Source organism: Akebia trifoliata, chromosome 2 (genome assembly GCF_017979445.1).
Source record: "Akebia trifoliata isolate Shusen 1 chromosome 2, ASM1797944v1, whole genome shotgun sequence".
Lineage (NCBI taxonomy): Eukaryota > Viridiplantae > Streptophyta > Magnoliopsida > Ranunculales > Lardizabalaceae > Akebia > Akebia trifoliata.
Genome location: NC_141376.1, coordinates 12,304,861 through 12,332,358, shown reverse-complemented (window position 1 = coordinate 12,332,358; position 27,498 = coordinate 12,304,861). Strand labels below are relative to the sequence as shown.

The window sequence follows — 27,498 nt, the reverse complement described above, 5'->3', positions numbered from 1 at the left end:
GTTAGATATCCTTTAAAAGGGTAAATAAATAGTCGGATATGGATATCCTTAGCATAAGTGGGTAAAAAGTCGGATATAAAATTGGATAAGATATGAAAATAACTTCATCTGACCCACACTCGTAAATTAGAAATCCTTAAGAATTAATATATTTTGATTTCTAATTATATACTTAATTGGTTTAAGTAACTTAATCAACTCAATTTTGTAAATATCAATACGTGTTGGGCCAACTTTTTAAGAGAAGGTTTTAAAGTGGTGACCGACGATTTAATGAAAGTGTCCCAACAATTAAACCTTTTGGGCCACTTACCCATCTTCCCAAAAGTGAACACCGGTCATCTTGTCCTACTTTGAATGCGTTTCTCTTCTTAAAACCGACAAGACTTTGAGAACACCCTCTCCACAAGTTATGTTCTTCTCCATGGAAGAATTCATTAAGCCAAAGACCCTGAAAAATCCTAGTCTCCTCCCTTTATGATCTATTGCAAATAGTTTAGTTAAACAAACTTCTGTGAATTTCTTAATGAAAATATGAGGATTCACATAAATTTATAGAGATTTGCTATTGGCCAATGAAATCGGAGCACTAATCGTCAATTTACGACTTGTGAAAGCATACCAAGTAAGATTGAAGTATTCTAACAATACAAAATAATAATCATTATTTTAAAAAACAATGATGGACAACATATCATTATTTAAGATTGGATTTTTTTTTTTTTTTTAAAAAAAAAAACATACTTGAATTGTGGTGTTATGTAATATGAGATTAGACAGAATGGATCCATAGCTGACACTATGTTATTCGGAAAAAAAAAAGGATGGATCATTGTTTTCGATTTTTCTTTTGAATCTATTATAGTTAAAAAGTAAAACTTTCTAACCTCAAATAAGGTTTGATGCAGGATGAGAAGAAAAACAAAGATTTCTTGGGGACTAAGTCAAATTTCCTAGCAATTTGTTTATTGGAGCATCCCTAGGACATTTCCTGTTATCTTTTTTGTTTTGTTTTGTTTTTGATTTCTTATCGTTGGTATCCCCACCCTTTGGGCAAGACTAATCTCATTGTCATAGGCACCGCCCCCTCGGAAAGTCCTACATGCATATGATTGAGTCAAAGGTCAACCAGACCCTAGAGGGGGCCCCAAGAAATTCATAGCTTCATCGGGTTTCGAACACTTGACCTACTCTTCCTGACGAGCTTATCAAGGCTTACCTTGCCACTAGGCCAACACCTTAGGGTTATTTCCTCTGAACTCAGTCGTTCCTCTGACGAGAATCTCAACCCTTGCTTGGGGATAGTATTTTAATTATCGGTCAAGCTCTGACTCATGAGAAAACACAAGATCTCAGCCTACATGAAATCCAACAGTTGGGATTCATGTCACTTCAAAATAAAACACAAATCTCGAGGATACTTATTATTTCATGTTTACACGGTTGAGATCATGTATTTTTTATTCCATAAGTCATTTTTCACGAGTCAATGGATTCCAATCCTTTAATTAGTTTGTAAATATTCAATGTAGTGGATCTTTATTTTAAAAACACTTGTTTGGTGCTTGTAACCTCATATTTTATTATGTATACTATATCCGCGATTGATTGATTGTTGAATAGTCAACACACATCAATTAACTTAATTGTCTCGCATCTTCAACGCCAATCGAAAAAGCCCTATCAACTTGTCATCAATGTTGAATTTTTTTTATGTGAGTCCAATAATTCATTCATAGTTCTTGTATTTTATGAGTAAAGGAAAACAAGTACCATATACCTTAGTATGGTTCCATGGTTTAGAAAAAAATTTATGTTAGAGAAAAGGTTTACAATTTTTTAATCTTCTCTTTGTTGTCAATCACCCTTCTTGATGGGGGGTTCTGTTGCTGAAGATGTGTGAGTAGGGCCAAACTCATACTCTCACACATATGAGAGTTTCAAATAACACAAATAATAAAATTATGATATTGTGGAGCGTGGTACACCATAGAAAATAAAACATTTTGATTGGATTGATCGGGTTTGGATAACTAGTTGTAAGCCCAATTCTGATTCTAACAAACTCCAGTCGAGTTCAAATTTATTTTTGGATTTTATAAAATATTAAATTCATGCATTTTTTGAAAGTGATTGGAGTCGATTGATGCTATTTTTAACGAAATAGGGGTTCAATCTTTAAGAATTAGTAGATCAGTTAAATGACATATAGATAAGATAGGGTTAATGGATTACATTTACCCATGAAACAAAAAAAAATGTCTAAACAAATTAGCCGTACTGAAAAGTACACCAACGAAGGAGCACAGAATCAAGTTTATGTGGTTCATTAGCACAGCTAATCCACCTAAGTATACGTAGATCTCAACTGCCCAAGCAAACAAAGTGGGGCATCTTTAGTGTCATGAGAGACATGACACACCAGATATTTTTTTTAAGTCATGAAGAACATGAAGATTATGTGTCACTTTAGGTTGGCAAAATTTACTTAAAAGAAGAAGTAAGCATCATCCACCACTTGCACTAGTGGCTATAAAGTGATGTTTTTTAATGTGATTACAAGATTGTTGAGGTGATGGGAAATAGGGAACCATAGTAATTTTGCACTAAAAGATGCTGTCTGTGTCATGATTTTCATTTTTGATTTTTCATCTCGGAAATGATATTGAAATGACTTGGTGAGTATTCTCGATTGATAAAAAAAAAATTATAAATCTTTCAATCAAAAACAAAAAAAATAAATTAAAGATATAGATGAAGACATTTTATCTAATTTGTAAGAATCATGATAATCTGACTACCCATGTGACACACTCAATCAACTCTCTTGACATGATAGATTTAGAAATCATAGATATGTACGTCTCGAGATAAACAATTACATTTTCACATAAAAAAATGTATCCCGAAACATATAGATATGTGGCTCCCGAACTTGTCTTGTCAAGAGAGTCTATTGAGTGTGCCACGTGGGATAGTCAGATTATCACGACTCAATTCACAAATGATATCAAGATGACTCGGACAAATCAACTCGATCATGATCATGGGTGGCTTTTGAAACCATGGTGAGAGAGAGAAAGAGAGAGAGCAAAGTAGTTAATCAAAATAACACAACTGTTTTTAATTAGTTAATTATTTATTCGTGGCCTCCTGATACTCGGCAATGGGTAAATTAAAGGGGAATAGGTGATACCTGAACACCAACAACGGGCCTTGGAATTACCACCTTTTTTAAGTTTTTAATTATTGACCACTTGTTTTATTTAATGTTAAAAGATTCACTCAAATCTTCAAAGCTTTGCTGTCGTAGATTTTATACCATTTTAATAAGGACTATGAGAGAGACTGAGTGAAAATTTAATACCATTTTAAATATCGATTTCTTGGCAATCTTTCGCCTGTTAATGTAGTAGTTTTGGAGAGACCAACAAGTGAGATATCGTGGGTTAAGGTTTCATATAATTGAACCCAATAAATAAAAAAATACAAAAAACTGTGACTTGGAAAAAAAGAAAGATTGGGGAAACAAAATTAATTACTTTAGCCTACCAAAAATTAATATATACTTTGAATAAGGTTTTGATGATGAATAAAAAATGAAAAAAACTTTTCTCATTAAGAAAAACTTCTTGACGGCCCATCCGTCAGGCATCCAAAAACATGATCGTATGTCATATAGATGTAGATCACAAAATTTTAAGAACTTTTAGAAAAATATATATTTGACTGTTAGATTTTAATTTTAAATTTGGAAGTTTGATGGCATTCCATTTTCAAACTCTTGGATCAAATCAAATTGATTTTTTTAAATAAAAAAAAAAAATATATCTAATTTACAACATTACCTTTAGAAGGCTGAAGTGTTATCTGAACAACATGGCACCACATGTGCCAGCTGACCCTTAGTAAGATTTCAAATCTTAGTTAGTCATACTCGCCTAACTCAAAAAAAAAAAAAAAAAAAATGGGTGAGCTTGAAGAAGGTACACAATCCTATATATATTTTTTGACATTATGATCATAGATAATCTACCCTAATGGGTCATAAATGAAGAAAAATGTATTTCAATAAGTTAATCATGTTGATAAAGATCAATTAACTCTCACTTAGAAGAAATATGCAAGATAAAAATTTCATGCAATTGCGTGTTGTAATAAATATTCAAAATTATGGTCTAACAAATATCGGGATCATATAATAATTAAATCTAATAAATTATTTAATTATCTATCTTGTACCATCACTAAATCTTTGATCATTTAACATTTTAATTGTCAAGTAATTGAAGTTTTGTCAATGACTTGGTATTCTCTTGATTTACTTTCCTCTCCCATCGTCCTTACTTATTAAAAGATGTGTATTCTTGATGGAAATAAATGAATTAAATTAATTAATAAACTTTATTTATGAGATGGAGAAAGATAAGTAATCAACAGTCACTATAAGTGAATCAACTTTTAACGATGAAAAAAAAAAATCGTCAATAAAAATGTAGTTTATGTTTCTCAAGTCAAGTTTCTTTTAGTTAGTTTATTTCAAAGTATGCGGTTTTAATTCATTAAGTAAGCATGAAATAATATAAATATTTAATTATCTTATTAACTTATAATAGGATTATATTTAGACTTGAAATTACCATTCTAAATATCTAAATATTTCTTTAAAAATAATAGCTGTAAACCACATGACATCAAATCATGCTAACATGAGAGGATAGCATAAGATTTGGATTTTAATATAATTGGATAAAAGATCAGGATTTTTAAAATGACCCCAAAATTTGGAATAAAACTTTGAATTATGGTCAACTATCAATAGATGGTCCACTAATCAATGGTCCAGATCAATTGATTTCCTAATTAACCACTAAGTGAAAATTAGAAAATTTGACGAGCCAAAGAGGCAAATTTTAGAAATAGAATTTTGAAATTGTTGATTTTCCTCAAATTCGACGGTTTTGGACTGTTAAATATAGTATTTTTTTTTTTTTTTTTTAACATTGTGAACTAGGATGATATAGTATGTAGAAGCGTTTTCTCGTCTCATTAGCCGAATATATCGAGAAATTGCAACAAAATCACAGAATTTTACTCTGGAGATTCAGAATTCTCATTTCTCGAGATATTGCGAGCACCTAGAGTCAAGAGAGGGACTTGTGCCAAGTGACAAACCTAGAGACAAGTGGGTGGGGCCATTGTCACAAAAGGGTGGGGGCCTTTAGAGTTTGGGTGCGTATCAATGGCCCCACTTGCACCGAAATTAATAATAAAAAGGTAACATCACACAAATACAAATGAATCTCTTTCTACTTTTAAGGGGTTGGGACCCACTCCATATGAGGCCACAGATTCTCTTCTCCTTGAACACAAATCGCAGGGTTTTCTCTTTTAGAAAAACAAAAGCACAGAATCCACAACTTCCTTCTAACTCTATTTTTTTTAATTAAATTATTTTACATGAAATTCCCTGTAAAAAATGGGTTTTTTCTGCAATTTTATATTGCCAGAATCCTTGATTTTACCGAAGGATTTGTGGTCAAGTGCCATCCAAAGTGAGTCTTTTGACCTTACATATGTATATTGTTGTTCTTTCTTAAGTAAAAGGAGTCACTTAAATTAGAGAAAATAATTTTGTATGGGTCCTTGGCATTAACTATGGCCTTCCAAGGGGATGATGTGCTGACACTTGTATCAATATTTAAAAGAATAACAAAATTTAGATTTGTTATTTAAAAATTTGTTAAGAAGTAGTAAAATAAAATTATATAAATATAAACATATTAAAAATAATTTTTTATTTTTTTTATATGATGGGTTGTATTTTTTGAATAATTATCATTTTATAAAGAGTCGTGATAATCTGACTCCCTTTTTTGTACGTTTTCTTCATAAAAATGCAGATACTTTGTTTCAAGATACATAAGGATAAAGATTTATGGTTCTATGGACTATCACGACAAAGAGTGTACAAAAAATAGTGCTAGATTATCACAAATCTTTTATAAAAATAAGTATAAAATTTAAATATAAATAATAGGATATGTTACTTAGTGATGTGCTTCCATAAAGGGTAACTAAAAGGGAAATGAATCAGTTTGATATCACTACTAAAATTACTTTTTTTTCTCTTAAAAAAAAAAACCTTATCAAAGAGTTCATATACAATTTTCCAAAAATGCAAGACTTTATTATGGGTTTCATGTAAGAGGAGTTGGAGTTTAGAGTTTAGACTTATGTAACCTTGTTAGTTGGTTTGTCACTTTAGAACAAATTAAGAGGACATTTTTTATAAAGAAAATTAAATGTTTCACAAAGGAGTCATGATATTCTAACTTGAAAATTTTATGTTTTGTACTCGATCGACGTGGCAAGTGCACATAATTATATTTTTTTTTCTTCAGGATATGCAAGGAAAAAGAGCTACGATTCTATGCACTTGACACATCAATCGAGTACAGACCGAGTGAACATTTTCAAGTTAGATTATCATTAATCTTCACAAAATCCAATTTGACTAATCGAAATCTAATGTGGGTAGTTTTGTAAATTGGGAATGCCCTCAATGCAATGGGTTCGTGTGATTGGTTGGTTGGCGATTATGTGAAATCCTAAATTGACTTTCCTATCAATTTTTTTTTTGCAACGAATCAAATTCAATTCAAGAGAGATAATTTATTTCTATGAGCTCTTTCTAATTAAGTTTGAACCGATTTGTAGTTTGGTCTAGTATAAATGAATTTGGTAATAGAGGTTTAGACAATCTTTTCATCTCATTGTCCATTGAAGTTCAATAAATTAACCATTTTATCATATATATATATAAAAATATATGTGGGAGCGTTCGGTAGACAATCTTTGGTGAACATCTTTGGGAGACAATATTGTGTTATATGCCTTAATAGTTTTGCATTGGGGTGATTTTTTGCGATGATGATCTCAATGGTGAGGAGGACATCCTCACAAAAAATTAGCTCAATTGAAAACTTTTAAGCCTATTAAAAGTGGTTACAAACTTCTAAGCCTGTCATTAATTTGTAAATCACTTTTGATGGGTTAGAAGTTTCAAATTGTGATGATTTTTTGTGAAGATGATTTCCTCACCATAGAAATCATCCTTACAAAAAAATTAGTTAAATCCAAAAAATTTAAGTTATATAGGACAAATTTTGTTTTCCAATGTTGTCCCCTTAAGATTGTTTGCCGAACAGTATCCATATATATATATTTGAAAATTTTTGGCACTCTACGTTTTGTCTTACATGGGTTAGAGATTTTAGAATTTGCTGATTTTTTATGAGGATGATCTCTATGGTAGGGAGATCATCCTCACACCCATGCCAAAACTTATAGCCCTATGTTTACAAGTTAAATAGTTGTGGACCGTCCATTTTTGGTATATCACTTTTGATGGGGTTAGAAGTTTTTGAATAGACTGATTTTTGTTGAAGATGATCTCCTTACCATAAAAATCATCCTCATAAAAAAATTAACCCATTCCAAAACATGCACAACTTATGTCCAAAGAGTTGTGATTTTTTTATGCCCCCTTCGACAAACACTACCTGGTTTGGCATGGGTTAGAACCATACATCTTTTTTCTTGGGATACACAACTATGTATTCCCCATAAATACGTGTAATTATGTATCCTGAGAAAAAAGATCTATGGTTCTAACCCACGCCATGTCAGGAACGTATGCGCGTATCAGAAAATCATTATTCATGTCTAGATTTTAATTTTGGTACATTATTCATTTTAATTCTTAAAACCAGTATTTCAAGTGAATTACAACTTTTATAATCAATGAATTCGCTGCAAGACTTACGCACTGGTAGATATTAAACTTGACGCACTCACGAGTTCAAAAGTTATAAACGTGACGAATACATGTTTTGATAATTAAAATGTACAGTGAACCGAAGTTGGAATTTCGTCATATTCCACACAAGAAGGGGAAGATTCACCCATGCACAAGGTCTTGGTACGCCGCTAATGTGGTAAGGTCACAGAACCGTACATTTTTTCTTGAGTATCCCGATGAATACGATCTATGGGTCTGTGCCCTTACCACGTCATCCACGTACCGAACCGCGTGAATTCAGCACGACTCTTTCACCGATCTGTTAATGACTGTTTAAGTTCAAAAGGGTCGGCGTGTCAAATAGAATTTCTTTAAAAAAAAAAAAACTAGAATTTCAACCTCTCATACTCGACTCAGATAAAATGAGCATGGTAACAAAAAAAATTAAAAATTAAAAATTAAACAAAAAGATAAAAAAAAAATAAAACCAAACTTATGAATCTTAAGTAAATCTGCAGTTTTCTTCCATTAATACTTAAAAAAAGGGAGAGAAAACAAAACAACAGGAAGAAGTATACAGGGAGTTCATGGTGGATTCGCAATATCAAAGCTTTGCCCCAATTGCATACAAAGATAATTACACCCGATTAAGTTTTATATTTATATATATATATATAATTCCCGGGATGGATCATGGATCATGGATCGTTTCGGTTTTTTTTTTTTTTTTTTGTGATTCTAAGCCGCAGCGACTGTTCCACTCTTAGTAGACGTTTCGGATTGTACGGTCGATGTAGTTTCTACGTTTGATGCCAACGAACACTTCTCTTTCCTCTCATCTTGATTCATCTGTTGTTGCCGACACTCTAGACTACAAAATGCCGTATCGCCCCTAAAAAACAAACATTAACAGATCCAATAAATCACTTCGAACGATCAAGGAATTCAACTAAACATCGATCATCAAATAAGTGAGAATTACGGATCCATTAGAGAGAGAGAGAGAGAGAGAGGTGCCTACCTATACATGTAAATATCTCGACCAGGAGCCAATCGCCGATTACAGAGACCACAAACTCTCAAGAAATGAGGCGTTTCGACTAAATCGGCTGAATTTCTTCTATGAATTCTTGGTGAAACTGTGATGTTGTTGATGTTGCTGTTGCTGTTGCTGCTGTTGTTGTTGCTTAAGAATCTGTGATCAAATCCTTCTGGAACATCAACAATTGGTTTTCTTCTCGAAGCTGAGCCTTCTGGAGATACTAATTTCTGCCGATTGATCGTCGGGCTACGAGGATCTGACGGTGAAAGAGGTTCCACGTGGTTCAGATCTATGGTGAATTCTGTCATGCTTGTTGTCCTCTTCATTGGAGGACGAGAACGCTTTCCTAACATCATCTTCTCTTCCTCTACTGAGTTTTTTTTTTTTTTCCTCTTCGAAGCAGAGAGAGAGAGAGAGAGAGGGAGAGTTTAAGTCTTGAAGAAGAAGAGAGGGTGCGTTGCGGAAGATAAACGGAGGACAAGAAATTCGAGGAGCGAATCTGAACCGTTGCTTTTGCTTTGCATACAAGGTGTCCACATCAACGTCTCTTTATTACGTTTGTCGACTTTGCTATTTCGGTGTGTAGCGATGAAAACATTTGGCGACGTCCGATTAAAATCCAGTGTACTAAATAGTTACTTGGGACAATAGACTTGAAATAGTTACTTGCAGTGCCCGAAGCTCCACATATTCCAATGTGCTTTAGGGCCCATACCCACTGGAAGGGAAAATGTTGGGCTTGAGACGTTGTAATGTTTCAATGTCTATTAGATCTTTTACTCATTACTCCTTAGATTTGGTTGTAATGTTACTTGGTTTCATTGGCTCGTCATGGTTTTCTACATAATATACTTCAATGATCAAATTAGTGTATAATACGATATACTTTCGAATTATAAAAATAAAAATTGCACATCTCAATCTTCACTTTTCTCTTATTTATAAAGGTAGGGTACTAAGTAGTAAGTGCATGTTGGTTTGGACAGACATTGATACTGAAGTTGACACATGATAGTATAAAAATCTAGAGTCGTGATTTTCTAACTCCCCCCAAACTCTCCCCCACATGGTTGTGCGTAGAACCATAGATTTTTTTTCTCAAGACACACAATTGCACATATTTATGGGGATGTGTATCTTAAAGAAATAAATCTACGGTTCTATGTACAGACATGTGGGGGAGAGTTTGGAGAGGAGTTTGTAAGAGGGGGAGTCAAATTATCATTCTTTAAAAATCTATCTACCATAATAATGATAATATGTCAGGTTGCATGTTTCCTCAGTTAATGTATGAGTCCTATTAATAGATTATTGTTTTATTGATCTTTAGAAAATGAGATAGAATGACTTTAACAAATCATTATACAAGTAGAATTGTTTGATTTTTTAATCTTAAAATTGACCGTGTTTGCATATGATATCCAAAATCTTTTTTTTAGTCTACATGGTAGATTTTTAAATCTAGACCTATATTGGTACTAGACAACCCACTTCTAATCATTATTGTGTGATCCCAATCTCCATATTGACATAGAGGTCTTTTATTTTGCAGGCCGTACATACCACCCACCTGCACATGACAACAGTTAAATATATCACTTAATGTGAAGAAGCATATAGAGACTCGACGATACGACCTAAGGAGCACACTCAGTCGCTCTTACCATCTCAGTTAAGTCTTGGTGGATATATTCTACATAGTGGTCACATGCCGATTTGATATCACTAATGATCTATCAATCTAATTGGTATATTCAAGGTAAAGATTATTTGTGCACTTGAAAGGCATGTCTTTTATTATTCCACGGAACTTGGTCCACTCGAAAAGACATGCCTATTGTCGATTTTGCACTCGGGAGCTCATCTATAGTTCTGATCTACAGGATTATGATTTGATTCCCGACTCCGTAGATTGAAGGATCAATATTTTATTTTGACCGAGTCAATCAATCAACACAGATCAAACTTGATGTTCCTGCTCCAACAGTTACAATAAAATCAAAAGTAATTGTGGGCCCATTGACATCTGCCCTCACAACACGATTCGAGGTGGAATTTTGGATTGGTCCCCAGCCCATGGTTTCGCTTTTCCGAGCTCTCGTCGTTTGTTGTAATAACGTGTCACCTTTTGCAACGAATCATCCAAATGAGAGGTCCCTATTTTTCTTTCATGATCATTCGAATCATTGAGTCCACAATATTATTTCGAAAATGTCTTTGACGCCCTTGAACTTTATCATACACCCTTGGTCGTTGCTGTATCCAAGATAGTTTATATTTATAAAATTACTTAATGAACCCTGATGAAGAGATTTCTTTCTAAACAAAATTTAGTTTTTTCTGGGATAAATTAATAGTCCATTTTAATAAATCTTTTTTCTTTTTTTTCTTAATGTCCCTCACCTCGCTTTCAGTTGGCGAGATCGATTATTCAAATTGTCAATATTGGCATTACAAATCATTGAGATCAATAATTATAAATCATATCAATCTCGACCTTTGAATCAATAATTTAAATTGTATTGATTGACTATTTTACAATTGTCGATCTCGATGTTTGAACATGAATCATAGACGTAATGATTCAAAATATCGAGATTGATGAGTTGAATAATTGATCAGAACGATTTGAATTACACATTTTATCAGGGTGAGGAAGCACTATGAAAGAAAGATTTTACTAATTGTGTTGTTAATTTCCAAAATTATTTATCTTTAAGGGAGCACATTTTTTCTCCAAAATAAAATCCGAAAAAAACTGTCCAAAGGGGCACGCTATTTACACCCACTTTTTTGCTCATCACACCCACTTGAACGTTAAATGTCAATAATTTGTAGGTATGTAAATACTCTTGTGGGTTTTATTATATTTTACAGCCTACACCCACCAAACACTCACCGAACAAACACAACTTTTCTCTCCTACTGATTTGAAACATATCAAACCCTATCGAAAGATTCATATCGAAAAATCCTATTAAAGTTCAATTGAATCCACATAACCAATCAATTTTATATTGAAGATGATATTGATATGGATCATAGTTTACGGTAGGGGTGGCAATTTTAACATGACCCCAAGTTAATTGTTTAGGTTGAGCCTAATCATGTTCGGGTCATAATTGTGTTGACCCATCGAACCCATTTATTGAACTGGTTGGGTTATCAGTGGTAGACATGGGTTATAATCAGGTTGACCCTCATACAACCCAAACCCATATAACCCATTCAATGATTTTGGTATTCTTTTTTTGTTGGTGGAACTTTAATTATATTTTATAATACTTAATTTATATTAATGGTAGGTTGGTAGATATGGGTTATAATCATGTTTGGAACATAATTGCATTTATGTTTGTGTCGTAATCGTGTTCGTGCTCGAGTTGTTATCGTGTTGTGTTCACGGATTATTAGTGCCTACCTGAACATGAGATAAACCAAAATGTTCAGTAAATGGGTTACACGGTCTTGTCGTGGTACCTATTTAACAAACTGATCAGGTTTGGATTTACACGACTCTGATAATTAAACAGGTCGGTTCGGGTTGGATAACTTTTCAAAATACCCTTTTTTCAACACGACCCGACACATTGCCACCCATACTGTACAGTTTACACTCTTGTCAACAATGAATCATGTATCTTTCCTTAAAATGCATGAATTCTGTGATAAAATCATTTTTGTAACGATAATGATTGGTATACAAATCTCAATTTACATTTATTTTTTAAGTATTCTCTTCGAATAAAACAATGGTCTACTAATGCATTTATTCTAACAATACTTCACACTTAATCGTTTGAGAATGATATTTGACTTCTATTGAAAGGCTCAAGAAGTCTCTCTAAAAAAGAATAATCCCACTAGTCTCTTTTTGAGAAGTTGAAATTATATTATCAACTTACGAAACTTGGAGATGAGAGACTTAGATTCCAAGTGTTGTTAGAGAGACTTTGCTTCTTTTATTGCTCGATATATCATTTAAGGATGGAGTTTAAGTCTTGTTGTTGAGGAGGCTTTGATTCTACCATAGAGAAGCACCACTATGCTTGATCTTCTTTGGAAGCTTAGAGTATGACTCTTCTCAACAAATGATTTACGACCATTCATAATAACCTTGGCTTTGGTATTTCTAAATATAGAGTGGTGGAGTCGAAGTTCCAATTATGCGCCCAACGCTGAGCTTCTCATTTGTAACCATTTTCAACTTCGGAGTTTCAAATGAAATACTTGAGAATGCCAAAAGCACAAGAAACAATCTCCAAATCCACTCTCAAATGATATCTAAGTTAAACCAGGGTTTAAATTTTTGTTAAAAGCATTTCTCAATCCAAGACTATTTGAGAGGATTTTGAAACATTCAATGATTTAGACATGGTTTAACATATCGGAACGGAATGTATAGGTCGATACGTATCAATATTGGTTCAGCCTGATACGAACATTGACTGTTTTGGGAATGTATCGGGTTTGTATCGGTTGGTGTTGAATGTATAGGTCGATACTGTATCGGTTTTTTCATTAAACGGAACATTCAATCGATACGATATTTTAAACCATGGATTTAGGATCAGTTTTTCGTTCTGGTAATGATCTTGACAATGAAGCCATCACGACTTTTCTTTTCTTCTCTTCTCCTCATATACATAGATAGAAGCCTTCTTTCCATATTTTCACCTCAAAATCGTTTAATATCTTAAGTAGACAGGAGGAAGGAATTCTGCCTTCGAAAGTTGGTTCCATCTACGCCAATGACTGAAGAAAATAGCACCAGTATCCCTTTCTTCACCCTGAACAAAAGATGATTACAAGAGATTAAGTGCATGGTTTAAAATATTGGAATGTATCGGTTAATACCGATGTGAAACATTGACCCCCAGGGCTTAGACCCATAGCTCGGTTGGTTTGATATATCGCACGGCAACCTTGAGGTCGTGGGTTCAAGTCCAGCTTACCCATAAAAAAAAAAAAGAAAAACATCGACCCTGAAACATTCAATGTTTCGGGAATGTATTGGTTTGTATCAAATCTATTGATCGATACTGTATCGATTTTTTCATTAATCAAAACATTCAATCAATATTTTTTAATCATGATTAAGTGTTCTTCACATATAAACATAAAAATGTATCGAACCCCCAAACTCGGTCCAATTGTTCTTAGAGATCAAGACTTAGATAATCAATAGAAATCCAGTTCCTCCTCGCATGCAAACCAAGCTATTTGTACTGAAAGATAAGTGGGTCATCCACAGTTTAAATAGCAACTCTTTGGACCTCTAATTTACAAAATAGATTTTCAAGAACAAAAAGGGTTGATTAAGGCTGTTTTAACATTTCCAAGACGTTAAAAGAACAAGAAAAGAGATTTAAAATTTCCGTGGCACAAAAATTCATGGACATCTTCATGATTGGAATGGTTCAATCGGACGAGAATACAATGAAATTGATTCTAAGTCACTGAATTTTCTCTTGATCGAATTGATATTTTAAACCTGACTAGGTGTTCTTTTCCAGGAAAAAAAAAGGGGGAGGGGGTTTCGGAGAATGTTTGAAATACCCCTATGTTTTCAAACTGATGATTGCCCCCATGGAATGAGTCTTTTACGGTAGACTTATAGAAATGACCTGAATGCCATCATCTTCAATACCCAAAAACCCTTCATTTTATTTTTTATTTTTTATTTTCTTTCAAACCTCAATGCATGAGAAGATTTTGGGGAAAGTAAAAAACGATGGGATTTTGGGAAGAAAAATCAAGGGTTTTCAACAAAGGGTCAAGATGAGGTTGAAAACAACGGACCAAAGATAAGGTCAAATAGATTATAGTAATAATAAAAAATTACCAGAGGTTAAAGAGCTTAAGAACGACATATTTTGGGCACAAATCAAGCGTTTTTTGGCTAGAGGTTGAAGGTAAGGGGACATAGATCATTTAGCACTAATCTGAAAGAGACCAAGGTCAACAGCATGCCATCAATTTAAGAACAGTAGGGTATCTCAACTATTGCCCAAAACATGGAGGGGTATGTCTAAATCACAATATATATATATATATATATATATATATATATATATTGAAATGTGGTGGGGAGGTGGAGATTCCATTCAAGGTAAGTAATAATTGATGTTTCCCATCAAATAGGGCATGGGAAAAGCTTATGATGCCTGAAAAAGAAAGGCCACATTCTTCAATGGAATCCACTTATTTATAGTTTATATGTGGGGGTAAAGGTTAAGTGCAACACCACATTACAAACAGCATACGCATCATGACAGCAAAAAGGGCTCTCCCACCAATCAAGAGCAACTCCAAAGAAAGTAAGATGAGAGGGTGAGAATGAGCACTGGACGCAGATATATTTTGGAATCTGCTGAGCCTAAAAAAGTAGTAAACAGTTCAACAACAGTTTACATGTTAGGTGAACTATAATATCCAATCCAGTATGAATCTTCAAGGTGGGGCTCACCATAAAATGGATTTTAATGAATTGGGCATCACAAAGCATACTAATTACAGATGATAAAATGGAATTTTGAAATCCCAAATAAGAAAATATTGAAAGCGTGTCAAGTTTTGTTATATTATATATATATATATATATATGAATTTTGTGAGAATAAGCTTTTCAATTACTATTACTATTCAGCTAAGAAATATTGAAATCTATAGTATTTCAATATGACTCTTATCTTATTACAAAGCTAGACAAGCTTGAATGAACACAAAGCACAAAATCTAAAAAGCTTATTAACTCCTAGTACTCACAAATTTCAAGACATCCGCCGAGGTTTGCATAAAGAAAGAAAATACTAGAACCAAGTTATACCTTATGGAAGCATGAAGGGCATGACAGCAGAATCATTCACTACCAGTAGCCATCAAGAACTCTCCCTCACATACCACCTCACCACCAACATATGCCTTTCCTTCCATTTTAGCTATTCCAAAGCGTTTCTGAAGCTTAATGAGTGTCATTCTCATTACCAAGGTATCCCCTGGAACCACTGGCTTCCTGAATCTAACTTTGTCAATTCCTGCAAAGAAGAAATTTTCACGAGAGCCACCCACTTCTGGTTGCAGCATCACCAGACCTCCAACTTGAGCCATAGCCTGGATCCAACACAACCAATTTATTCACTACTTGTCAGGACTACTAGTTCCACATTTTCATTGAATGAAAGCAAACAAGTATTATAGGGATTAAACCACAATACATGTTAAAATGATAAGAACTGATTTGTAATTTAGGTTGTGAAGTTGGAATGCATTAGGAATTTAGGATTTGCAGAAACTGAAAATGTTTTTTTTTATCTGTAAAAGAAGCGGAAGACACAATGGTAATCTAGATTCTGAAGGTGGAATGTTTTGTAGTAGATTGTCGAACGTTGTACTTGACCATCTTCGTTTGACCATTTTTCTACTAGCATGCACTGGATAACTGAAATTTGGTTCCCATGCACTTCCAAAATGTCCAAAAAAACCCCCTCACAAATCCGATTAAAATAATTGCTTTTAACACTTCGATGCGTGAGGCAAGACGTTCAGATCGCCAAGGCCTTGGGGCATAAGGAAGCCTCATGTGCATGGAATTCTTGAAAATAGATAGGCTATATGTAAATAATAAATATTAAAACAGAAAATTTAACATATTCAAATTGGACTTTTAATCCCTATATAAATATATTATTATTTTATATTTCCACAAGAAAGAAACCTTTCATATGTGAAATATTAAAGGTTTCTGTAGTAAATAACTATTTTGTATTTATTGCAAAATTATAACTATACGTTGTTTTTCAATAACTTTACACAATATAAAACATGACAAAAATTAATTATGAATTAAATCAGTTCAGTAACATTCTTTGCATATATATTGCTATTTTATATTCGAAATTGTTTCTAAATGCTCTACTTATGTTGCAGGGCAATGGAAACAAAGAACTCAAAATATAAAAAGGCGTGGTGAAGGACGGGAAGAAAACAGAAAAATACCGATAGATGCTACATATCTTAAAAGAATAGAAAAAATTATAAAATTTAATGTGAGTAACTGAGTATGCCTCAGCCAAAAGACATACGACTTCCTTGTGCCTCAAGAAGTTTTTTTATTAGGCTTCAGCCTGATATGTATCTCGAGAAGTACACCCCACCCACCTCTTTAAAACATCGTTCCATGTAACTACATGACTGTGAATGGCATCTTGTCTTTTTGCAAGGTATGAAAATGATCATTTTTGCAGACCTATCCACCAACACAAAGATATAATCCATACCCATTTGAGTTCTACCAATACACAAAATGAAGTCCTTATATAAGCCAATGTCTTACATACCCTACTTTGAAATATGATATCTTCCACAAATGTCCTTTTCCATGTGCCATCCACAACCGAAAGTATTTTTCGTCCACCACAACCAACATATTCATCATCACCATCATCATATATGACTTGTCCCAAATATTGGGGTCGCAACATGGCAAACATCTAATCCCATCCAAATCATCCACCAACCATAATTTTATCTTGTGAGAGCACCTCAATGATACACATAGTTGAACTCCAAAGATATGGATCGTGATAGAGATTCTACATAGATTCAAACTGTCACATGTAATAAGTATACTAGCAAGCCCATTCAATGCATCAGATACAAGTTGCCTGATTTGTGATATTGCGTGAATGTATATTCATGCAAGACAGATACCCATTTTGCATGTTGGTGGTTGAGATTTTTCTAAGCACCTATAACCAATCTCTTTGCTGTAGAGATCCAAAATAAATTATCCCTGTACTAAAAAAGGAAAAAGCCTAAACCATGACACTGCTTCATTTCATTCACCTTCTTTGATAAAGGCTAGCAAAAAATCGCGTTTGACCTAGACAACACCAATACCTATATGAGATGCATTACGCCCACCTGGATCGCCACATTAAAATCGGGCAATGTGAGTATAGGAACATTTATTATTTTCTTCTCAATCATCTTGAAATTTCTATTGACAACAAAAGTCTAAATGAAATATATTGACTTCATACCATCAGTAATTCGAGCAATAATGCAGCAGTTCTATATAAATCAATTGTAGAAAGTCCTTAGGCTGCATAGGCATCAAAATTTTAAAGGGATCCTACAACTTTCTAGTCTTGGAACAATCACGTCCAAATTCATTTGTTGGGACGATCACGCCCATTATTCTACCCTGGGATGATCACGTCCACTAATTCTACCCACGTGGGACGATCACGCCCAATTCCACTCATTTTGGGAGCATTCATCACGTATAACATAACAATGGGGCTTTCACTACCCCAATACTCATCAATCACAAACAATTATATTCCACAAAAAGTCATCCTTCTTCAAAAGGTGTACAACACACTCGTCAGCCAATGCGTCACTTAACCGAATTGTATAATTCGATGTTCGAGGTGTGCACTGGTCAACCACCCATCACCATTTCAGTAACATTATTCCCTCTAATCCACCATCTCAACACATAAAAATAAAATGACTTGGAAAATAAAACACTATCACCTCAACTCATAAATTAAAACAACTAAGAAAAATAAGCATCCACCACTTCAGTGCATAATGTAAAGTGACTTGAAAAGTAAAGCAATTTAGAAAGTTAAGACCATTTAAGAATTCGAACGTTACAATGAATTTCAAATTAGTTCAATGTTTTCCAATTAACGTAATTGCGAAACACACTTTTTAAATCACAGATAATTTCTTGAAAATTCGAGTTTCGAAAACATGCTTGTTGTGTCAAAACACTTACGAGTATTTTAAAATTTAATGTGGGGTCCATTTGATTTCCAATGGAAGCACAAGGAAACATGTTCCTCCTTCTTGTCCCCTAGTGACACTTGCAGTAGGACCACAGATTATGCCTGCAGTAGGACAGAGTGCCATTGTGGCTTCCACCGCAGTGTCATAAACAGCAACAGTTTTGTTGTTTGTGTTTAAGTGGTTCCCACTACTTCACCCAAGATTTGAGTTGTCTATAACTTAAAGATTTGGTGATCTACTATTGTCAAACAACATATGCCAAGATATCAATGTGCAATTTATATAAAAACATAAAGTGTGCATCAAAATATGTCATGGTAAAAACATGGATAACATGTGCAATTTTTCAGAAAAGAATATCCTAACATATACATACCAAAAAGTTAACCCATTACCATAGTTGGTGTTCCAAAATCTACCTGAGCAACCTTGAACTCCTCCTCACTCTCATGAGCTCCCAAATACCCCAAATATGTTGAATTCCTTGCAACTAAACCTATGAAATCAACTAGATTTTTGGCCGTTAGGTTTCAACAATTAATGAGGGTTAAAGAGTCAAAGGATGGAAGCAAATTGGGCTGAATTAATGAGGAGGAGTTTGAGGATGAAAGGTTGCTGAATTTTGATGAAGAAGATGAGAGTGAGAGGTTGCTGAAATTTTTTAGAGAAGAAAAGAGACAAAAATGCCTCTCACAAGGCTTATATAGTGGAGGGTGTAGTTAGTAACCATGGTTTGATTAACCATAGTTAATCAAGCATGAGCTCTTTTCAACAAATGGCTATGGGCTAGGGGTGTGCCAACATGTGTCCATGGTGTAGATACCTTAATTTGCACGAGCCCACTCGAAAATTCCAAAACTTTCAAAAGTTTTAAGTCTTAAATGGGCCCGTGGTCTATCGTAAATGTCATTTGGCAAATTTTCATGCATGTATTACATCATCTACTCATTTTTGCTAAATCCTAGCATAAAATGTCTAAATCTATTACCCTAACTTAAGTTCATTCTTATCCAAACTCATTCCCCTAGCCTAAGCCTATTTCTATCTAAACCTATTACCCTAACCTAAGCCCAAGCTCTTCCTGAACCCAGGACACAAGTCCAAATCCAAACCTTATTAAACCCACAACCTAAGTCCAAATCCATTTTCATTCTAAACCCACTACCTAAGTCCAATACATAGCCCATTATTCATATCAAAACCCTAAAAGCCCGTGGTTTAACACCTTTTTCCCAAAAGTACACATGTCACCATCCAATTGGCCTAATTTCAAATTTATATCATTGTCATTGTTTTTTTTTTTTTTTGTTATTTACAAGAGAACCAAAGTCTCTTTTTTACCTACCACATCACCTTTACACATAACACTCTCCTATTCATCCTCCCAAAAGCATTTTTCCATCTACTCTTGCTTTATGTGCTATTTACAAATGACCAAAGTCTACTTTTTACCTACCACATCACCTTTATACATGTCACTCTCTCATTCACCCTCCCAAAAACACATTGTCTCTCACTTCTATATACAAAAAAACAAAAACCAATGACCAAAAATGCTTTTATGGTTTCATCTCACAAATTCCTCATTTACCCTCATAAAAATGAAAAATTCAAAAAAGAAACAACTTAAACCCCATGTCATTTCTCTTTGTTTTTAGGATTGGGCCACTTTATCCCCAAAAATTCTCCAAAAACTCTATAAATAGTCACACTTTCTATGAGCAACTCATGCTCTCAAACCCCTCCTCCTTCTCCACCTTACATAATACTAAAATCCCTACTCAACTCCTTTAACATTCTCTTAACATAAATCTCTACTAAAAAATATTTAGACTTTTCTAACCTTCAATCTTCCAAACTAAAACCCGTTATCCATCTCTTAACTTCAACTCTTAGCCAAGGCTCTCAATCTACAAGTTCTTCTACTCAAGACAAGCTCATTTAAGAATATCAAGGGACAAGGTGGGTTAAGACTTAATTTTAATTTAAAGCATTTGTATCATCTTCTCCTTCTATCATTTTTTTTTCTTTTTTAGAAAACCTTAGAATATAATGGAGAACTCTCCTTCATCTCGAGTAAGTGGAACCTTAACATTAGGCATGGAATGCTTGGCGGTTTGGTCGAAAGGATGGAGGTTGAAATCATTCTTAACCCATATAATCTTACATGCATCATAAAATACACACATATACTTGGCCATGATGAAGAAATGTGTCAACCCCCTGATGAGATTGAAACACTAAGTTTCTAGCCAAGTATGCATGCATCAAGATTATAGTTCTAAGAGAAATCCATCCATAGAATCTCTCTAAAAACCTAAACCAACATTCCAACTCATGTAAAAAGTGGACTCCATAAGGACATCTTTCTCCATAGTATATCTCTTCATGTCTCACACTAATAACAAGCACCTTTTCTCAAAGAGCACATGTCCACTATATACACACACTCACATCTTCATGCATCTCATACATTTTTTATTTTGTTCTTTAATTATCCTTCAAAATGACCAAGTTTCAAAGATAGCCACATTTTGGTGGAGAATGGGGTGCCTAACACCTTCCTTATTCTCTAACCAAACCTCCTTAACTAGATCAATGGTGAACCATACCCTTTTCCAAAAACGAGTCATTACAATGCCATAAAAAATTGATTTTTCTAAAAACTAATTTGGGTGTCCATTCACACCCATTTCTAAAAAAGAATATTTGCTTATAGAAAGTGAGACTATTTATAAAATTTTTGGAGAAATTTTGGGGATAATGTAATCCAACCCTAAAAACAAAGAGAAATGGCATGGGATTTAAGTTATTTCTTTTTAGATTTTTCATTTTTATGACGGTAAAGATAGAATTTGTGAGATGAAACCCTAAAAGTATTTTTGGTCTTTGGTTTTTTTGTAAATAGAGGTGAGAGACAACGTGTTTTTTGGAGGATGAATGAGAAAGTGACATGTGTAAAAGTGGTGTGGTAGGTAAAAAATAGACCTTGATTCATTTCCAAATAACAAATAAAGAAAAAATAGATGGAAAAATGAGGAAAAATACTTTTAAGAAGATAAATGCGAGAGTGTCATGTGTAAAGGTGATGTGATAGATAAAAAGTAGACTTTGATTTTCTTGTAAATAACCCAAAAAGCAATGACACTGATATAAATTTGAAATTAAGCCGGTTGGAAGGTGACATGTGTATTTTTGAAAAAAGATGTAAAACCATGAACTTTTAGGGTTTGGATATGGATAATAGGCTTAGAATGGGCTATGTAGTGGGTTTAGAATGAAAATGGACTTCGACTTAGGTTGTGGGTCTTAGAATAGGTTGTGGGTTTAGTAAGGTTTGGATTTGGACTTGAATCATGGGTTTAGGAAGAGCTTGGATATAGGTTAGGGTAATAGGTATGAATAGAAATAGGATTAGGCTAGGGTTTGGATAAGAATGGACTTAAGTCAGGATAATAACTTTGGATAAAAATGGACTTAAGTTAGGATAATGGATTTGGACATTTTATGTTAGGGAAATGCGCTAGGATTTAGCAAAAATGAGCAAATGATATAATGAATGCATGAAAATTTGCCAAATAGCACTTACGATGGACCACGAGTCCATTTAAAACCCTTAGGCTTTTATTTGAAATTAAACTTAAAACTTTTGAAAGTTTTAGAATTTTCGAATGGGCTTCATGTAAATTGGGGTGTCTACACATGGGACACTTCTCCATGAGACAAATAGGTGCTAGGTGTCATGGTACTAGATTAGTCAACATGACCAACGTCAATGTTGGTTGACTTAATCAACTAACCATGGTTCTAATTATATTTTTCTTGGTTAGGTTAAGTGGCGAGACCCACCCTAGGTTAGAATGATATGAATTCTCAAGACTTCAACCCAGATCAACTTAGGCTAACCTAGTTGACCGTTTTAGGAATCCAACTTTGCGATGCTTGACTGGGCTTGTTTACACGTTGAAATTGTGATGACCCGATCAAGTCATCTCGTATCTCGAGGAAATTTCTGAGAAGATATGTAAGGTCAAGTAATTTTAAAATAATAAGTTTAAAAGAACGTGAGAATAGCCCAAGGATTAATCGATCAAATACCGTCGTAGGTTAATGGGAAATTGAAACGAGTAGGAATGCGTCGTAAGGACAGGCAATATAAGGAGTTGAAATTTTGGGGAACTAATGGTACCATTAGAGAAATCTCGAAAAGTTGCTCGAAATTGACTATTCACATGCCGAAATTGACTTACCTTTCTTTCCTAGTTATAAAAAAAGAAAGTGCAGCTGGTTGGATCCAGCCTATTCTTGAAATAAACAACTCGCACACACTCCCTTTCCAAAAAAGATCAGTACACCAAGTACTATACTTAGATTTATTGGATTTGTTGCTAAAATATCGGTATTAAACCCGAAACTCCCGGCGGATGGCCAGTGACCCAAGGAAACGAAAGAATCGGTTACATTTTTCATATGATCTCCTCTTATAGATAGGACTAACAAAATCAAACAAAAGCACCAATACCTTAGTCATAAGCATGGCTCAAAGTTATTTCCGTTTCAAATTGTTTTGGCAAAACATTCCACTTTTGGCTGAGATAGGAACAAAACATCCCCCTTAAAACATTGCATGTTTCAAAAATATTTTTGGTTGAGAATATCTCACTTTTTCTCTAGGTCGAAACACTACCTCGAATATGAGATTTTAAACCTTGGTTAGAAGACCCATAAATGTGCTAGGGATGCTAGAAAATCAAGAAGACATAACAAGCCACTCATACAACTCTAATATGTTTTGAACTCTATATTCTATTTTCCCCATAGAGAATTATAATTTAAGGCACATGCTTCAAAGTTCAATCTTCGAGAAGAAATTTGCATCGTGTAGCATGTCCAGTCCAACATGTAATCTAGTTATGAGATTGGAACGCAATGCTTAATTATTATTCTATTATAAACATTCTTTTTCGAAGCAAGAGGTGTTTGACAAGTTAATTAGCCATGCTCTTTTAGGCGCATGCAATAATGAACTAGAACAGCCAAGTTGGAATCAAATACCAAATCAATGTGATATTGAATGAGTCAAATTGGTAGCAACCCCTAATGCATTTCTGCTGGAATTCTATACCCTAAATAAATAGGTAGCCGTTATTTGCCAATTCATCTCCAAGGGCCAACCTAAAAGCAAACAATGGCTCTAAATAAAGAGCAAAACATGCATTGAGGGCTCTTGTATCATCTAATACAGATGTAGTTGTTTCCATTTCCATCCACTATAACACCATTGAACCCTCTCAAGAATCTGGAATTGTTTCTAGTTCCTTTGAGTGAATAGGCGTCTATGGGGCAGTGGGATGATAAGAATGCAAAATGTCATATTTTTCTCCTTTAATATTTAGTCCTTTATACATATTTAGTGCCTAAATGTACTCATTATTCTTTTATTTTGATTTAGGATGCAAATGGAGGTGTTAAATGCAAAACGAAATTAATTGGGCGATTTTGGACAGTTTTGACATCGCTTCGTAATCTGGGCATAACTCTCTCATCCGAACTCCAATTGAGATGATTCCAAATGCTATGGAACGCTGAGAAAAAGATCTACAACTTTCGTGTTTTGAGTTTTAAGAGATAATGACTGTATCAAGTTCAAAATTGGGTTTGAAGTTGCTGCACGTAAACTATTGACGCGAATTTGACGCGAATTTGTTAAAAATTTGACGAGGTTTATTTTCGAAAGTCTCCAAATCTAGTGCACGAAAATTCCAACTAAAACACCACTTTCCTAATTATATTAGGACTTTATTTTATTTTAATTAGTCAGATTTATATATTGTTATTGGAGGATAAGATTTAGGATTTTTTTTAGGAGATTTGGTTAGCTTCTAAGAAGGAAGAGAAGAACGGGTAAAAGAAAAAAAAAAGGAAGATCTCTATCTCTCTCTTTTGCTCTCTCTCGATTAGGGTTTTCTTTTTTTTTTAATCTTTTCTTTAGGAAAGAAGTGGCTGAAACTTGGGGAACTAGGGGGCCAACGAGTTGCTGTCAAGAAGGAGAAGTTGCTGAAATTTTTCAGCAACATTATTGTCAAGAAGTTTACAACGTTGCTGCTTGTATTCGTTTTCAACCATCAACATCATCGCCGTGAGGAACATCACCACCAACACATCTCAAACTTCTTTGGTTGTGTTAAAAAGTGTAACCCTTATGACTTTTATTTATTTTTATTATTGCAACCCTGGTTGCTTTTGGATTAAAGAACATCTTGTTGGATTTTTAAGTTGGAAATTTTTAATTCAATGAGTTAGTGACTTTCAGATTCATTAATTGATGTTTTCGGATTGGTGATATGTAGACACATGAATCAGTGAATTTTAATTATGTATGCTGAATTTTCAGTTTGGTCATATTGAAAACCTTGATATTAACGGTCATTGAAGCCATAATTGTATCTCTAATCACCTAATTGATTTGGAATATGATTTAAAAGTGGTAAAAACTATGAACAATAGTTGTGATCTGAAAATTACATGTTCTTTAGCCATGGACTTTTCCATAGGTTTGAAGAGTAGGTTATTGAATCATAATTCTTTTTGATCTTAATGATTTGTTTAAGAAGTTGTAAGGATACGCTAAGTATTAACTTGATTGCTTAATCAAAATAACTCGGTGATGGACTTTTCCAAAATCCTAGGGATTATCTAAGAAGGAATTTATAAGATGCATGATCTCTTTAGGCTTGCATTTTGATTCAATTCGGATATGTAATTAAGGCATAAAATTCGTTATCTATGTTGAAGCAATTTGATTAGTCATTTAATGAATTTATTTTTCTGAATTGTGAGAGAAGATGATCAATTGTAAATATTTATTTCTTTAATTTTTATTTTTATTTTTATTATTTTTTTCTTTTTATTATTATTATTATTATTTTTAATCCGAATCGTCAAAATTGAAACCCCTACAAATTTGTGTAATATGTTTGTTTTCAATTTGTTAATTAAACTAACTAAAATTTATTATGACTCTTTAGAATAGGAGTACCCGCAATCCCCGGCCAATAACGATACCCTACAAATCACTTTACTACAATCTTCTATAGGGTTTATTGATGACTAAAAATATGGTCAATCATGGGACATGTGAAACTTGGGCCTGAGCAAACTCCCCATAGCTTCGACAACTTATTTCCATCAAAATCCAGTCTCCTTGTAGGAAATGTAACATTCAAGTTCTGGCATTTGGGGGCTCCGTCAAGGATCAAAGACTAAATAAAGGTACGCCTAGTATTCTTCCTCTCCACTAAAATGACAATCAGGCCTTTCCCTTTGTTTCCTGATAAAAGATTACCAATGAGTTCTCTCCAACCAACTGAAACATAGGGTACACACACACGACCCCACAATCCAATTATCTTTTTTTAACACCAAAGTTCCCATCTTGCTACTGAATTCCTTTCCTATCACAAAGGTTTTTCGCTCCACTAATACCAAACACCATCTCAAGGACGAAGCCCTTGTCATAGACACATGTAGCCAAATAATCTCTACAAAGAGCTTAAAAAAAGAGAGATTCAGATTCCTCTATCAACTTAAATTTACTCTCACATCCCAACCGACAAGATCTCAAACTCCAGCCATCTGAATTCCAAAGAAGCTAAAGGCCTTGAGGTTTAGCTTTTTTAAGGAAAAAATCAAACTACGAGTATTTTTTTTTTAGTGGTTCATCATAACAAGCACCACAAAAGATCTATTAATAACAATGCATCTACTTTCAAGATTTAAAGCACAAGACAAAGCCCTAATGCTAGATCATCTCTAAATACAAAGTAGGATAAACTCGTAATTCTTTCAAATAGTATCAATTGCTAAAGAAATAACAGATCCACCAAAGCAAAGCAAAATAAAATACACTATTTACAGATGTTCTACAGTATTTACTAACAGCATTCAAAATTGCAGATTATGAAAATGTGCAATACCTCGACCATGAGAACACCAGGCATAATCGGCCGCTCAGGAAAATGCCCCTCAAAGAAATTATCATTAATTGAAACATTCTTAATTCCAACAGCCGAAACACCAGGATTATATTCGATCACTCTATCCACCAAAAGAAACGGATACCTAAACCACCAAAAAATTAAGATTCCCATCAAACGTGATTCAACGAAACTGCCTAAAATCACAATGAAAATTGCTCACCGATGAGGCAAAATCTCACGAATCTGTGTGATATCGATTACAGTAGGAAATGCTGGATAATCTGCAACAAGAACACTCGATCAGTTTTAATCGGGAAGAATACAACTACAAAGGTAGTAAACATGAGAATTTGGAACAAAAAGGTACTCTTTTCGATTGGAATCTCCTTCTCTAATCCTTCGACAACATCTACAGAACAATAAGTGGTGAAGTTACTTCGATTCTTCGATTCAAGAAAGGAAAAACGAGATATCGATTTGGAAACAGAGATTCGAAGCGATGAGGTTCTTCGTTGATGCGCAAGCGAAGAAGAAGATAAGAAGACAAGATCGAGGGTTTGGGGAGAGAGCGAGGAGTGAGGAGTGAGAGGAGAAAGGAGAGAATTCGAGAGAGATGTTGCCTCCATTGTTGAAGAGAATCAGAATGAGAGATGACAGGTGATTCGAAGTTAGAGGCAGAGGAGAGTGGTGGAGATTTACAGAGTGGGTGCTGTTAAGTTGCACCTTTGGCGAAGTGAACGAGGCAAAGAGGGTGGTTGGTTTTTTGTTGGAAAATTGAAAGATGGCGACCGTACCGAGAAATATGTGGGCTGAGACTCCTAAGTCCGAAGGTGGTGCGAGATGGACCTAAGGAAAATGGGCCCGTTGAACTA

At 34.2% G+C, this 27,498-nt stretch overlaps 2 protein-coding genes across 3 annotated transcripts; both read right to left on the bottom strand.

Moving 5' to 3' along the window:
- Positions 1-8,306: 8,306 nt before the first annotated feature.
- Positions 8,307-9,292, bottom strand: LOC147409605 (FCS-Like Zinc finger 6-like). The gene is made up of 2 exons (XM_086430608.1): positions 8,826-9,292; positions 8,307-8,696 (listed from the first exon to the last, which is right to left on the bottom strand). The coding sequence occupies exons 1-2, from the start codon at positions 9,200-9,202 to the stop codon at positions 8,543-8,545; spliced, it is 531 nt and encodes a 176-aa protein (XP_086286734.1). The 5' UTR covers positions 9,203-9,292; the 3' UTR covers positions 8,307-8,542.
- Positions 9,293-13,195: 3,903 nt separating this feature from the next.
- Positions 13,196-27,428, bottom strand: LOC147409604 (uncharacterized). Of its 2 annotated transcripts, XM_086430603.1 has the most exons (5): positions 26,994-27,428; positions 26,847-26,907; positions 26,624-26,768; positions 15,676-15,959; positions 13,196-13,636 (listed from the first exon to the last, which is right to left on the bottom strand). In XM_086430603.1, exons 1-4 carry the CDS (start codon positions 27,250-27,252, stop codon positions 15,708-15,710), a joined length of 717 nt encoding a protein of 238 aa, XP_086286729.1. In that variant the 5' UTR covers positions 27,253-27,428; the 3' UTR covers positions 13,196-13,636; positions 15,676-15,707. The 2 variants fall into 2 exon arrangements, with proteins under 2 accessions (XP_086286729.1, XP_086286724.1); XM_086430598.1 differs by lacking the exon at positions 13,196-13,636 and having other exon boundaries at positions 15,456-15,959; positions 26,994-27,425.
- Between the last annotated feature and the right edge of the window lie 70 nt (positions 27,429-27,498).